The following is a 13,835-nucleotide window of genomic DNA, read 5'->3' on the forward strand; positions in this document are numbered from 1 at the left end:
TGGGCCAACAAGTCCAAACCAACAATGCACTCATCTCTGATGTCGGCGAGCCAGAACTCATGGCTTGTCTGGCTCATCCCCACCGCCACAGACAACAGTTTCTTCCCAGGCATTACTGTCTTTTCACCCGTGACGGTGAGGAGTTCGGTATTGGTGGGGGTCCAGTCCCCTGGAAGAGGATCGGCCGTCCCTGGCAACAATCCTTTTCGTAGCAAGCAAATGGTGGACCCCGTATCCACCAGGGCGCTGCAGGGCTGTCCGTCAATAACACAGTCAAGGTACAATCCTCTGATAAGCCCACAGCGCCCCACAGTAGGGCAGTCATTGTGGAGGGGTGCCAAAGAACGGGGTGAGGGTCCCCTCACTGCCTCACTCCAAGGTCGTTTCCCGGGGGTGATGTTGCCCGGGGCCGGGGACTCGGGGCAGGGCAGTCCCTGGCGAAGTGCCCCAGTTCTCCACAGCGAAAGCAGCAGTCTAGTCTCGACCTCCGTCGGGGGGTCACTGGTTAAGCCCGGCTGACCTCCTCCTGAGACTGGACACCGTCAAGCTCTCGTTCTGCTGCTCTTGCTAGCTGGCGCTGGAGTGGAGATTGACCTGTTGTCGGCCCAGCCTGCAGCACTTCCTCAGCTCGCTCAGCCTCTCTCAGTGCCTCACTCAGATCTTGTGGTGATGACAAACGGACATGCTGACGTAGCCGTTCAGGTGTAAGACCCCGCAGGAAAGCATGGAGGCTCAGCTCTTCCCTCGCTGTGGCTGGGAAGGTAGGGTAGCCTTTCCTAACATGGACACGTATGTCAGCGGCGAATGCCCCCACACTCTCTTCTTCATGTCGACGTCGGTTAGTAAGCTCTTCCCTGCTCTGCTCTGCAGAGGTTCTCTGCCCGAAGCGGCTGTTAAGGGCATCGGTGAGGGCCTGGATATCACGTCGCTCTTCAGGAGACAGATCGATGAGGACCTGAAGTGCAGAACCCTCCAAGGCGAGGGCCAAGTGAGTCGCCGTCTCCTCACGGGTCCATCCATCGTGGAGAGCAGCCAGATCGACCTGGGCCAGGTAGGGCTCCAGGGGCGTCAACCCGCTGTATCGTGGTAGCTTTGCGGGTGATCGTGAGGGAAGGCCAGCCTGGACGCTGATTTGGCGTGTTGGTGTGAGAGTCGCAGATTTATCCTGCCCATGCCTAAGAGAGTGATACACAGTACGTGGAACGCTGGCGCCATCAGGCCAGTGCGGAGCCCTGTTTCTCTGCGTCACCTCATTTGTCAGGCGCTCTAGCGTGATACAATTCTCTCTGAGAGCACGCTCTATTTCGCCTATACTTTGCTCCATAGCTCCATCTTCTAAACGGCCTAAATCCCACTTCTGACACCAATGTAACAACGTACAGTTGTTCGAATACCGTGGGCTAACTAGAGCTAAGCTAGACTGTTTATTTTAACCTAACGGCTAGCAGGGTGCTAGCACCTATACGGCGCGACTTACTTTCGCTAGCGGGGAGAGCGAGCACTCGCGTCCCATACACCGCACGACCATGAGTGTCTCTGTTTGTGAAGAGTTATCAACAAACCAGCCAACAGGAGGCAGTAGTGTCTGTTACTCTTTAATTTCAGAACTCAATATTCAAACGTACACTGGCAAGGCCATATCACAAGTCACTCCCCTACACATCTCTCTCCATGACGGTGACAGTCACCCCTTTTTATAACATGGCAGTAAATGAACCCGAATCAACTCAAATTAACTTAGACATGAACATGTATAACATTACTAATACAAGAACTCAAACATCTTGCTTAAATAACTCATAATTGAACGTTAAACAAATTCCCATGATGCACCTGGCTGCCAGTGCTGACTTACGGGTCATTACAATATATTATATATTCACATTAATGAACCAGGGATTAAACTTGGAGTTATGTTCTGTATGCTAAATACGAAAACAAGTGTATGTGCACCTATAACTGCGCTTTGTATCTGCTGATTGCTGATCGAGATTTACATGCTTGGCCGACTGTCCCTGTAGGCCTATAGCCTACTCCACTCAGTGGTTCGCAACCTTTTTCAACTCGCGGCTCATACAAGCAAACACATATGTTTGCGCGGCCCACTGCAAAAAAAAAAAAAAATGAAAAACTGACCCCGCTATTGTTGGGTTAATAACATAGTACTCAGAAGCTAGATTGTTAACTGTATTTATTGAATGAACTAGGGCTGTCCGATATGAAAAAAATATATATATAATCGCGATTTCTTTGATCAATTTAGAAATTTCGATTTTAATCACAATTTTGACACACACAGGTATGTTTTACAGTTATTAAAAAATCATTCAGGAAAATTTTGAAACATATTTCCAAAAGAAACCAATTAGAGCTTTATCAAAAAGTTGTAAGGTCTCTAGAACAGACATAAGTCAAAATATAGTAAAGGTGCAACAAAATAGACTTATGGCAAAAAAAATAAAAATAAATTATATATATATATATATATATATATATATATATATATATATATATATATATATATTATATATATATATATATATATATATATATATATATATATATATTAGGGGTGTAACGATACGCGTATTCGTATTGAACCGTTCGGTACGAGGCTTTTGGTTCGGTACGCGGTACGCATTATGCACTGAACGGTTCGTTGGACTAATTAATTATATTTGGAAAATAAAAAAAATTGTGAAATATAATGATATGCATTCAACAAGGTAGCCCAATAACCCAAACGACGTAACAGGCAACGCCCCTGACACCCCCGATGAAGAAAAAAAACACCAGGGGTGCGTTCTCCGAAACTACCTTAACGCTACGTCGTTCTTAAGTTGTACCTTAAGAAGTACCTTATCGTTAATACGTGGTTTCCGAAACCTTCTTAGTTAAGTATACCTTCTGTAAGTCATGCGTTCGTAAGGTTGGTCTGGAGCGCTCTTAGCTATACCTTATCGCTGCTTACGGTTCATACCGCTAGTGGCCACCACTACGCAAAAAGATTTTTTACATCGCAGTTTAATTACACATAGAAAATTTTATATGAACTTTTAATATAAAATCTGATTTAGAATTAAAATTACATTTTTACTTTACTTTAAAATTATACACATAAAATACTTAAGTTGTTATAGCCTACACCCAGTGTATGGAAGTGTTTTCATTAATAAAGTTTCCATACACTAATGGTTGTTAGCTTTTTTAATTACTATCCTAAGGCACATCAGCTGGCGAACCATTTGACAGAAAAGGCTTAGGAGTCTATATAAAGAAAGATGAGTTTACACAAACTTTATAGCTATGGCAGCGAGACAGCGAGTACTTGTTTTAAATCAAAGACGGCTGCTGGCGGCTCTTCGTTTTTATGCTGTGGGGAGTTTTCTGGAGGTTGTTGGGGATGGATATGGGCTGAGTAAGACCTCAGTGTGGCTGGGCGATCTCTTTTTGCGGACTTTTTTCCCCGACATAGTGAATGTCGGTATGTCTCTCATGTTTGCGCTTTTATTGAGGAAATCATCCAATTACACAAATGAGCGATTTGCGCCAATAATGTGATACGGCTGGTGGATAATCAGCATACGTTGTGGAGAACATTAACACACTTATGGCCGTGAGGGTTTGGGATTGTACACTTGCTAAATTATAAACACATACTCATATTTATTTCTGCATGTACGTATTTCAATAAGCCCCGATAAATGCAGTTTGTACTATTTCTAAAACGCTTCTTTATAAAGAACATTGTTTTCTCAATACTTTACCTATACCGCTGTGAAGGAAAGAGCGCACAATCGATCATCGAGGCGTCGATATCAACCTATTCAGCGCCTCCACCATGGACAGCAACTGCTAAGGTCGAACTTAAGAAGGTTTACCTTAAGCTACATCCTAAGGTATAGTTCGGAGAACACACGTAGCAAAGGTATACCTGTAGTTAAGGTGTACCTTTTGAGTATTCGTAGCGCGCTAAGAGACAACGTTATCGGAGAACGCACCCCAGACCGTTTAACAGACCAGAAATAGAAGATCCTCCAATAACCAACAGGTCTGGGGTGCGTTCTCCGATAACGTTGTCTCTTAGCGCGCTACGAATACTCAAAAGGTACACCTTAACTACAGGTATACCTTTGCTACGTGTGTTCTCCGAACTATACCTTAGGATGTAGCTTAAGGTAAACCTTCTTAAGTTCGACCTTAGCAGTTGCTGTCCATGGTGGAGGCGCTGAATAGGTTGATATCGACGCCTCGATGATCGATTGTGTGCTCTTTCCTTCACAGCGTTATAGGTAAAGTATTGAGAAAACAATGTTCTTTATAAAGAAGCGTTTTAGAAATAGTACAAACTGCATTTATCGGGGCTTATTGAAATACGTACATGCAGAAATAAATATGAGTATGTGTTTATAATTTAGCAAGTGTACAATCCCAAACCCTCACGGCCATAAGTGTGTTAATGTTCTCCACAAGGTATGCTGATTATCCACCAGCCGTATCACATTATTGGCGTAAATCGCTCATTTGTGTAATTGGATGATTTCCTCAATAAAAGCGCAAACATGAGAGACATACCGACATTCACTATGTCGGGGAAAAAAGTCCGCAAAAAGAGATCGCCCAGCCACACTGAGGTCTTACTCAGCCCATATCCATCCCCAACAACCTCCAGAAAACTCCCCACAGCATAAAAACGAAGAGCCGCCAGCAGCTGAATTTCGGGGCTGAGGGGGTAGCTCCGTCGAGTTTGTCTTGACAAATCTGGGCCAACAAGATGCAAGAGCTGCAGAATTTGCTCCCGTGGCAGGCAAATTTTTTTTACAATGGTCTCTTCTGACATGGTAGTCAGTGGACTAAAATGTTCTCTTATAAAGTAGTTGACATACACTAACTGGCTCCGCGGACGCCGCCGTCTTTGATTTAAAACAAGTACTCGCTGTCTCGCTGCCATAGCTATAAAGTTTGTGTAAACTCATCTTTCTTTATATAGACTCCTAAGCCTTTTCTGTCAAATGGTTCGCCAGCTGATGTGCCTTAGGATAGTAATTAAAAAAGCTAACAACCATTAGTGTATGGAAACTTTATTAATGAAAACACTTCCATACACTGGGTGTAAGCTATAACAACTTAAGTATTTTATGTGTATAATTTTAAAGTAAAGTAAAAATGTAATTTTAATTCTAAATCAGATTTTATAGTAAAAGTTCATATAAAATTTTCTATGTGTAATTAAACTGCGATGTAATTAATCTTTTTGCGTAGTGGTGGCCACTAGCGGTATGAACCGTAAGCAGCGATAAGGTATAGCTAAGAGCGCTCCAGACCAACCTTACGAACGCATGACTTACAGAAGGTATACTTAACTAAGAAGGTTTCGGAAACCACGTATTAACAATAAGGTACTTCTTAAGGTACAACTTAAAAACGACGTAGCGTTAAGGTAGTTTCGGAGAACGCACCCCTGGTGTTTGGGTGCACTTTGGATTCCCTGTAAGCTATAATGGTGATGGCAAGAGAGTGGTGGATAAAAAACAACAACGATATGTCGCATCTAGGGTACAAAAAAAAAAAAACACCAGCGGGAATACTTGAAACATGTCAACTTATTTACGCCGACATCACATTAGTGTGTCAGTATCTGGGAAAAGACGGAAAAAAGGAGAAACATACACACAACAAACTATCCCTGCAGCATTTAGACAGACATTTCCAACGGATTCAAACAGGGCAAAAGACGTCACCACGGCGATTGGTAATCTACATTTATAGCCGCGGATATGAGACCTTACTATTTACCATTCATTCTATCATCACCATTATAGCTTACAGGGAATCCAAAGTGCACCCAAACACCAGACCTGTTGGTTATTGGAGGATCTTCTATTTCTGGTCTGTTAAACGCATAAGCCATTTTGCAACGAGCCTTCAGCGCGTACTGAGTGAGCGAGCGCCTTACTCTGTAGTGCAGTGATCCTCACTATTTTTTTTCACAAGAGCCACATTGGCAGAGCAAAATCAAAAGGCGAGCCACTTTTACGACAACATACTAAAGTCACCTTTGCAAATGTGCATTTCTACATATAAATTGGACATCCCACAAAAAAGAAATAACACGGCCAATACATTTTCGTTTAAGAACAGATTTACTTTAATGGGATGAGCGAAAGCTGGCATGCATGTCTAACAAAATGCCCCCAAAAGAAAAAAAAGTGCTGATGCATTCATATAATATTGCTGATGCATACATGTAATATCCCTAAAAGCTGTCACAATGAACGGCAAAATTAATGATTATGAATATGTAAAATATAGCAGAAAACATTTAATTTTTTTTTATGTCTGTCGTCTAGAAAGATGCTGACTCGTGATCTTCGCAGTAATGAACGCGCCTGAGAGAAATGCACATTTCATACGGGATGGAGAGCAGTCTGTTTTCTTTCGTTTTGAATTGTTTTGTTTAAAAGTAGACATTTCAAGCTTTATATATAGCCTATTTGTCGTGTCTGTGAGGCAAGTAGGCTATAGAGCTACGCTGAGTTTCGGTTCATTCATGAGACAAACTCCAGGTTCACATCGGCTCCTTCGTATCGTGGTTATCTATTTTCTATTTACTTCTTATTAAATCCAGACAATTGGTTGATGAAACCTTGATTAAAATTAAGATACAATTAATACAAAACGAAATCAAATTTAAAGACAGGCTTTGTGCTTTCTGTTTGAGGTCTCAGTGAAAGTTTTAAAGCAGTCTTAGTGCCGCTGTCAGAGCGCTCACGTCCGTAAAGGAGAACTGTCCCGTCCATAAGATTTTTTTTTTTTTATACATTTCTAAATAAATGCGACTTATAGTCCAGTGCGAGGCTAGGCCTATGTGTTTATTCTTCTTCATGGCGCATTTTTTGACTGATGCGCCTTATAGGCTACTCTGAAGCGACTTATAGGCTATTGATAGGCTACACCTGTATGAATTCTCATTTTACTTTTTGAACTCCATTATTGAGCCGAGTTTTACTTGAAAATAGTCTACTGTTGATGACTGTGCAAGACTAATGGATTCAGGGTCAGGCTTGAATGAGCATGCTTCAGACTCGTGGTGTGAGCAGAGCGAAATTGGAGCGGGAAATGCGACGCTCCGTCCACCGTCCTTTTGAAATTGCCGCTTTGCGCTCTGTCCAAGATCCGCCCGCTCGCGCTCCCCGCTCGCTCCCGCCTCACATGCTCTGAAGGCAAGTGGCAGTGTGATACTGTAAGCTACTATGCGAGCCGCCAGTTATAGCTTGACGAGCCGCATGCGGCTCGCGAGCCGCGGAATGAGTAACTGTGCTGTAGTGGAAAACGTAGGTTTTAAGAACATGCTTAATGTAATTGAGCCCTGTTACAATATTCCTTCACGAGCTCATTTCAGACAGACCATAATTCCTGCTTTGTTCCAAAAAACATAAGCCCTATAGAAAACCAATTGAGTAAAAGCACACTCAATATAAAGAGTTATAGAGTTCCATATAAAAAGTTACATCTTTGTATTTGTTCATAACTAATATAACATTTTCATTTTTTTTTATAAGGAGCTGTTTTTGTTTTATACAGTATGCTGCTAAGAAAACACCATAGAAGATGGGTAAAGAATAGCTCCATCATTGTTCAATGTAAAAAAAAAAAAAACTTTGTTAGTTTTAATAAATAAAACATTTTTATAAAAATCAAGGAAATTTATCTGCTCATTTTTTCTTTTTGCTGTATCTAAAACGTACCGAACCGTACCAAACCGAACCATGACACCAGTGTATTGTATCGAACCGAACTGTGAATTTTGTGAACCGTTACACCCCTAATATATATATATATATATATATATATATATATATATTTTATTTTTTTTTTATTTTTATTTTTTTGCCATGCATTGTTAGATTGTTAGAAAGAGCTCATTAAGCGGTGCCTCAGGTGTTGAAATAGATTTGTTATACATTATACAGGGTCACATTGCCTACTCCGTCTGCAATGCGTATACAGTGTGCAGAAGCAGCAGCGACAGCACATTAAAATAAAGCACAAGCGCGAATCTCTCAGCTCCCACGCAGATTTCCTTTGCTTTGTCACAAAACCAGAAGTGCTTGCTCAGATACACGCTGCTCTCGCACGGAGAGTGTGCGCACTTAAAACGCGTCTCCTCTCACTTAAACTGCGTCCTGTGCACTCACAAATCTCTCTATGCTCATGGGCTAGATATTACTTATAGTTTTTTTTCTAGCCTTTTACCACGTGCCGTGTGAACGCTCTGATCCGTTAACATGGGCTCAGAAAAAAGGCTCATCACAGACAGTGTGTGAACCTGGAGTTACGTAGGCATATGCCCAGTCTGTTCTGTTCTCCAGAGAAGCAAGCAGTCAGGAGGGAACACGTTGACAGTCATTTATGTTGACAGCCATTTATGCATGTTTGAATTTGTTGTTCTGTTGCATATGCAGCAAAAAAAAAAAATTAGTGGTTTATTACTTAGTTACAGTTTAATATTTATTTTTTTGTTATTTAATTATATATATGAAATGATGTTATGTTATGATTTAGACATTTTACATATATTAACAATATTATTATTTATTTTAATAGTAATTGGCAGCCCACCTGCAATACCACCGCCCACAGGTTGAAAACCACTGCTCTCATTCATTTCGTTCTCGAACGAGATGTATCAGTTCATTGAACTCGTTCACCGACGAGAAGATCGTATTCGTTCACTACATTCAACAAATCACTTGCTCCGTCACATCTTGAGTAACTCTTTGACAGGATGAAACAGTTCACAGAGCTGTTCACGAGCTGCGCATGCGCTGCTAATAGCGCCGAGCTTGTGCGCTGCTTTGGAGGAAAGAACTTCAGTGAACGAGAAATATGAGTCAATGGATTCGGTGTACAGGAACGATTTGTTCACCTAAAATATTAATTCACGTACGAACCATCACTAGTATAATTCCCTATAGCCTATATTAAATATTTGGAATATATATTATCATATTTTATTAGGTTCTTTGATAAGGTTACAGTACGAAGGTCTAAGCAGCAATGTTATTCCGTGATGTCCCCGATGCGCGGGGTGGGTCAAGAAATTTGACTTTATTTGCGGTGGCAGGCTGGGGCGTGCCAAATAATTTTAGAAAAGCGAGACCCACGGGTTGGAAAAAATGCAGACCCGCGCATCACTACTGTGCAGCCCTGCAACCCGAATAAACATGTTGATAGGTGTGCTCTTGTTCTAGGGTATGTTTTCTAAAAGCAAATATGGTCGCAAGTACCATCATTACTAATAGAGTTAAAGGGAACTACCGTATATAGTTTACTAATAATTATTTTGGGATACGCACCCCTGGTTGATGTGTGCACATGCTTTTCTGGGAGAATTCTGCCATTTATGACATCATACAATGCTATATTTGAAAAAACTTTCTGAAACTTATACAAACCCTGAAGTGTATTCGGAACAGAAATAATCGGTCACACATCCAACTCATTTTTTTAAACTTTGGCCATGTTTACCATGAGAATTCAACTCTTTAACAGTGCACTTAAGTTAGAATGAATTAAATATCATTAGACCCCCCCCTTTAGGTTGAAAATTAGTACTGAACATTTGGCACAAAGGTCTGGTTGTGCAAGTAGTCCATTCCTGTCTTAATTTGCACTGCCCATTTCACCAGTACCCGAGGAGGCACCGTCTTCCCAGCAAGTGCCCGGTTAAGTCCCCCGCCATGGGCATATTCCATAACCAGGCAAAGATTTGGCTCCCACAAGCAAACACCTCGTAGTGCAATGATGTTGCGGTGTCGGAGCATCCGGAAGAGTCTGGCCTCCTGCCTCAGGTTTTTTGCCGTAGCACTGATGTCCTCGCCTGGGTCCTGAAGAGTTGCTTTAACAGCTTCTTCCTCACCTCGCCACAAACTCTTATACACCTTTCCAAAGCCTCCAGCCCCAATTACCTCCTCCAAACACAGCTCTGAGAAATCAATTTCCAGTGGCGACTCCCCACCTCCCGGAGGCAACGCTGGATAGCTGGTGTCCTGTCGGGTAACATAATTACTAGGGAATATGCCCACCTTGTCCTGGATCTTGCCAGTCCACCAGGGTTATACAAACCCTGAAGGAGTGTATTTGGAACGGAAATACTCTGTCATACATCCAACTCATTTTTTTTTTTACTTCGGCCATGTTTACCATGAAAATTCAACTCTTTAACAGTGCACTTAAGTTAGAATGAATTAAATATCATTAGGGACCCCCCCCCCCTTAGGTTGAAAATAAGTACTGAACATGTGCCACAACAGTTTGATAGCACCAGACAGTGTGAGTTAGCCATTAGCCATCAGCCATTCCTGTAAAGACCTGCCTGAGGAGTGAGTCAGGGGAAGGTGATCGGGGGTTTAGCATTACTCTCAGCTGAGTCACCCTTCCAGTTGATCCCCATTTCTCTTTTGTTTTTGCCAGTGTGTGGGCCATTCTTTAACAACGGTAATATAAGTCCAGTGTGTGCTCAGTTAACAACAAGGACTGACCACCGACTTCAGCCAATCAACTCACACACACAGAGTGACATCACTTTAAGGGAGGTCACACTAATCAGATTATCCTTGTTATTCAGATGCACTGACAACCAGCAAACCAAGTATGTTCAAATTAGCCCCCCAGGCAACATGAGGGGAGGCAGCTATTACAGTAATTTTGGTATGCTAATGTAAATGTCTTTGTGTAATTGTTGTATTATCATACATTTACAAAGCACCGTTGATTTACACAAATTGTGAAGGGCTATTTTATTTTGACTGCTTAAATTTAAATAGCAGAGTTACATTTTGTTACAAATGCTGACACTTGTAAGGGAATGCAATTAATGGTGAGGTAAAAGGGTACCATACACACAATCCCACTACAGTGTGTCATTGAGAGGGGACTGTACTGTAGGTGAGGGGGATGTCTAGGGTGCAATAGAGGGGAGCTGGGAAGAGGCTGGAGGGTTTGGAATCCGCCTCTGTTGCCACGGCAGCTGTGCCAATCTCTAAGAAAGCCTTCAGTTTGAAGAGGACACCTGAGCTCAGAGCCCCTGGATAATGAGAAGCAGTGAAACTCTAAACTCTGACAGCTAATGCTTTCACCCCTCCTCTGTCTAAAGGCGCACGATAAACATGCATCCCATCTCTGGGAGAGGGAGCAGCACTGGAATGACTGCTTTCATGGATTTGACAAGGACAGGGATTAGCAGACTTTGCTAAATCTTCTCTTGAGTGTCTGTCAAGCTCTGCTACTGCAAAACCTGCAAACGCCGTACCCTTAGTATCTTGCGTGCAGTGTTCTTTTTCCTAAGTGCATCCATACTCATTCATTCAGCAACACTCTTCTTTCTTCCCACAACAACTCCAACTGTGCTTAGCAGCAAATAGCACAAAGGACCAAAAATAGCCCAACGTTTTTCAGAGCATAGCAGCTCTCCTTAAGAAGAGGAAGCAATGCCACAACAAGAGGCTTTGAGCACATCCACACACAGCATCTTTTCCTTTTGTTCTGTCACCACAGTCTACCTTTGCAAAACCCATAATTCCCATCGCAAATTTCAGAATACAGAATTCTATATTTGATGCACTGCATTTATGTTGGGACTGTATCGGTCATGCCAGAAGTGTCCCAAAGACACTTACCCTTAATTAATATGTTACTTTGTATGAATAGGTGTTGGTGTTGAGTGCATCAGAACACTGTGAAAAAAGTGCAAATGTTGTACCCTTAATGGTACAACAGTTTGTCGCTGGGGTTGTAGCCTCAAAGGGACAAATTTGTATCCTTTTGAAACCTTAAAGGTACATATTTGCACCTTAAGCGTTCATTTTACTATTACAAATATACTAATATGGACTTTTAGGCACAGATAAGGTGCAAAGTTGTCGCTTTAAAAGTATACTTACCCAGTGACAAGTTCTTGTACCCCTGAAGGTACAATTTTTGCTGTGGACTATAAAGAAACATTACTCACTGTTGCTTGATTTGAGGTCTCGATGGATGATTGGTACAAAGGTCTGGTTGTGCAAGTAGTCCATTCCCGTCCCAATCTGCACTGCCCAATTCACCAGTACCCGAGGAGGCACCTTCTTCCCAGCAAGTGTCCGGTTAAGTCCCCCGCCACGGGCATATTCCATAACCAGGCAAAGATTTGGCTCCCGCAAGCAAACACCTTGGAGGGCAATGATGTTGCGGTGTCGGAGCATCCAGAATAGTCGGGCCTCCTGCCTCACATTCTCTGCTGTAGCACTGATGTCCTCGTCTGGGTCCTGACGAGCTGCTTTAACAGCTACTTCCTCACCTCGCCACAAACCCTTATACACCTTTCCAAAGCCTCCAGCCCCAATCACCTCCTCCAAGCACAGCTCTGAGAAATCAATTTCCAGTGGCGACTCCCCACCGACCAGACCTCCCGGAGGCAACGCTGGATAGCTGGTGTCCCGTCGGGTCACATAATTACTTGGGAATATGCCCACCTTGTCCTGGATCTTGCCAGTCCACCAGCCCTCATCTCCAGACACTTTTGAGTCCTTGGAGAGCACCTCCAGTAGGTCGCCACGTTGCAAGGTCAACTCCTCGTCCGCTGTGGCCTCATAATCAAAGACAGCTGTCCAGTATGTGTTAATGCCTTCATGATGATGAGGAAGATGGGAATCTGGAGAGTCCACTGTAGAGGAATTCTGGCTGCTGCTGTTGTGTGTCAAGCAGGGTATTGAGTTTGCATTTGCTGGGAGGGCAGGGGGAACTCGGGGTCCACAGGAACCTACCCTACTTTTGCAAGGTAGCGGAGCAGCACTGCCACCACCTCCAGCTCCTACTCCACTCAGTCTTGTATATGGGTCCATCACTGAGTGTTCAGGTCAGCGATGTGGTCTCAAAAGCTGGAGGAGGCCCTCTGTCAACTTGCGCACAATATCCATGCAGAGCCCATCTACTGAGTGCAGGCCTTCTTGATGATTAACAAAATTAATAAGTAAAGCTTTTGCTGGGCTGCCCCTGCACTGTCCTCACCGATTGCTTGGATTGTCCACAGCACACTTTGTGTGTGTCTTAACATTTATAGAGCCATTTCAGTCAGTCAGTGTATGCAAATAGCTCTCATATGATGATGCTCCACTGTTATATAGATTTATAGATGATGACACTGAAAAATAGTTTTGCTAGAGAAACCAAAGTCCTTAAGATTAGGTAAGAATATCCAGTCCATCAAGGTGTGATAAACATATCTTTTTGGTTACTTGATGCAGCATTGGGCTTTTCCCTCTGAAGAATCACTAAAGGCCATGGATACTGCTTGCTTGGTTTCTCTTTTTAACAGCAGGATTCAGAAGTAAACAAATATTATTAAAGATAACACAGTAACTAGATGGTTCTTCTGATAATTTGCCTTACATCACACATCATCATGTTCTAGTAGGGGTTAGGTTCTACCTGGAATGTTGTCTTAACCTCTAATCCTTTGACCCATGTAAAACTTTCATATTTGTAAATGTACAAAGATGTTAAACTTTCTCTTTTTTTGCAATGAATGTTAATGAATATTTATAGCCCTAAACACATGCATACGCAGGCTTAAGGCATCCTCAAACATTCAGCTCTGACTCTCAGAGACGCACCAGTTCGCGATCTCAAAATATCCACAATTATTTGCACATGTGTGATATTCACTTCACGTGTCTCTTGTGTTGTATAAATTACAAACATTGAGAACGCTATAAGACCGTTTAAGGAAAGCGCGCGTCCATTTTAAGTTGAGAATCACAACAGAGAGATGGCAGAGCCGTGGCTGTCATTAG

At 42.5% G+C, this 13,835-nt stretch overlaps 1 protein-coding gene across 1 annotated transcript in view; it reads right to left on the minus strand.

The window, feature by feature from the left end:
* Positions 1 to 13,835, minus strand: part of LOC132101391 (mitogen-activated protein kinase kinase kinase 10-like) — a 55,906-nt gene that overhangs the window by 41,124 nt on the left and 947 nt on the right. The window contains exon 2 of the mRNA XM_059506318.1: positions 12,014 to 13,346. Coding sequence (XP_059362301.1) covers positions 12,014 to 12,884 — 871 coding nt within the window. The 5' untranslated portion in view covers positions 12,885 to 13,346. The remainder of the gene's footprint in view (positions 1 to 12,013; positions 13,347 to 13,835) is intronic.

This window comes from Carassius carassius, chromosome 23 (assembly GCF_963082965.1).
Source record: "Carassius carassius chromosome 23, fCarCar2.1, whole genome shotgun sequence".
In the NCBI taxonomy this organism is placed as follows: Eukaryota; Metazoa; Chordata; class Actinopteri; order Cypriniformes; family Cyprinidae; genus Carassius; species Carassius carassius.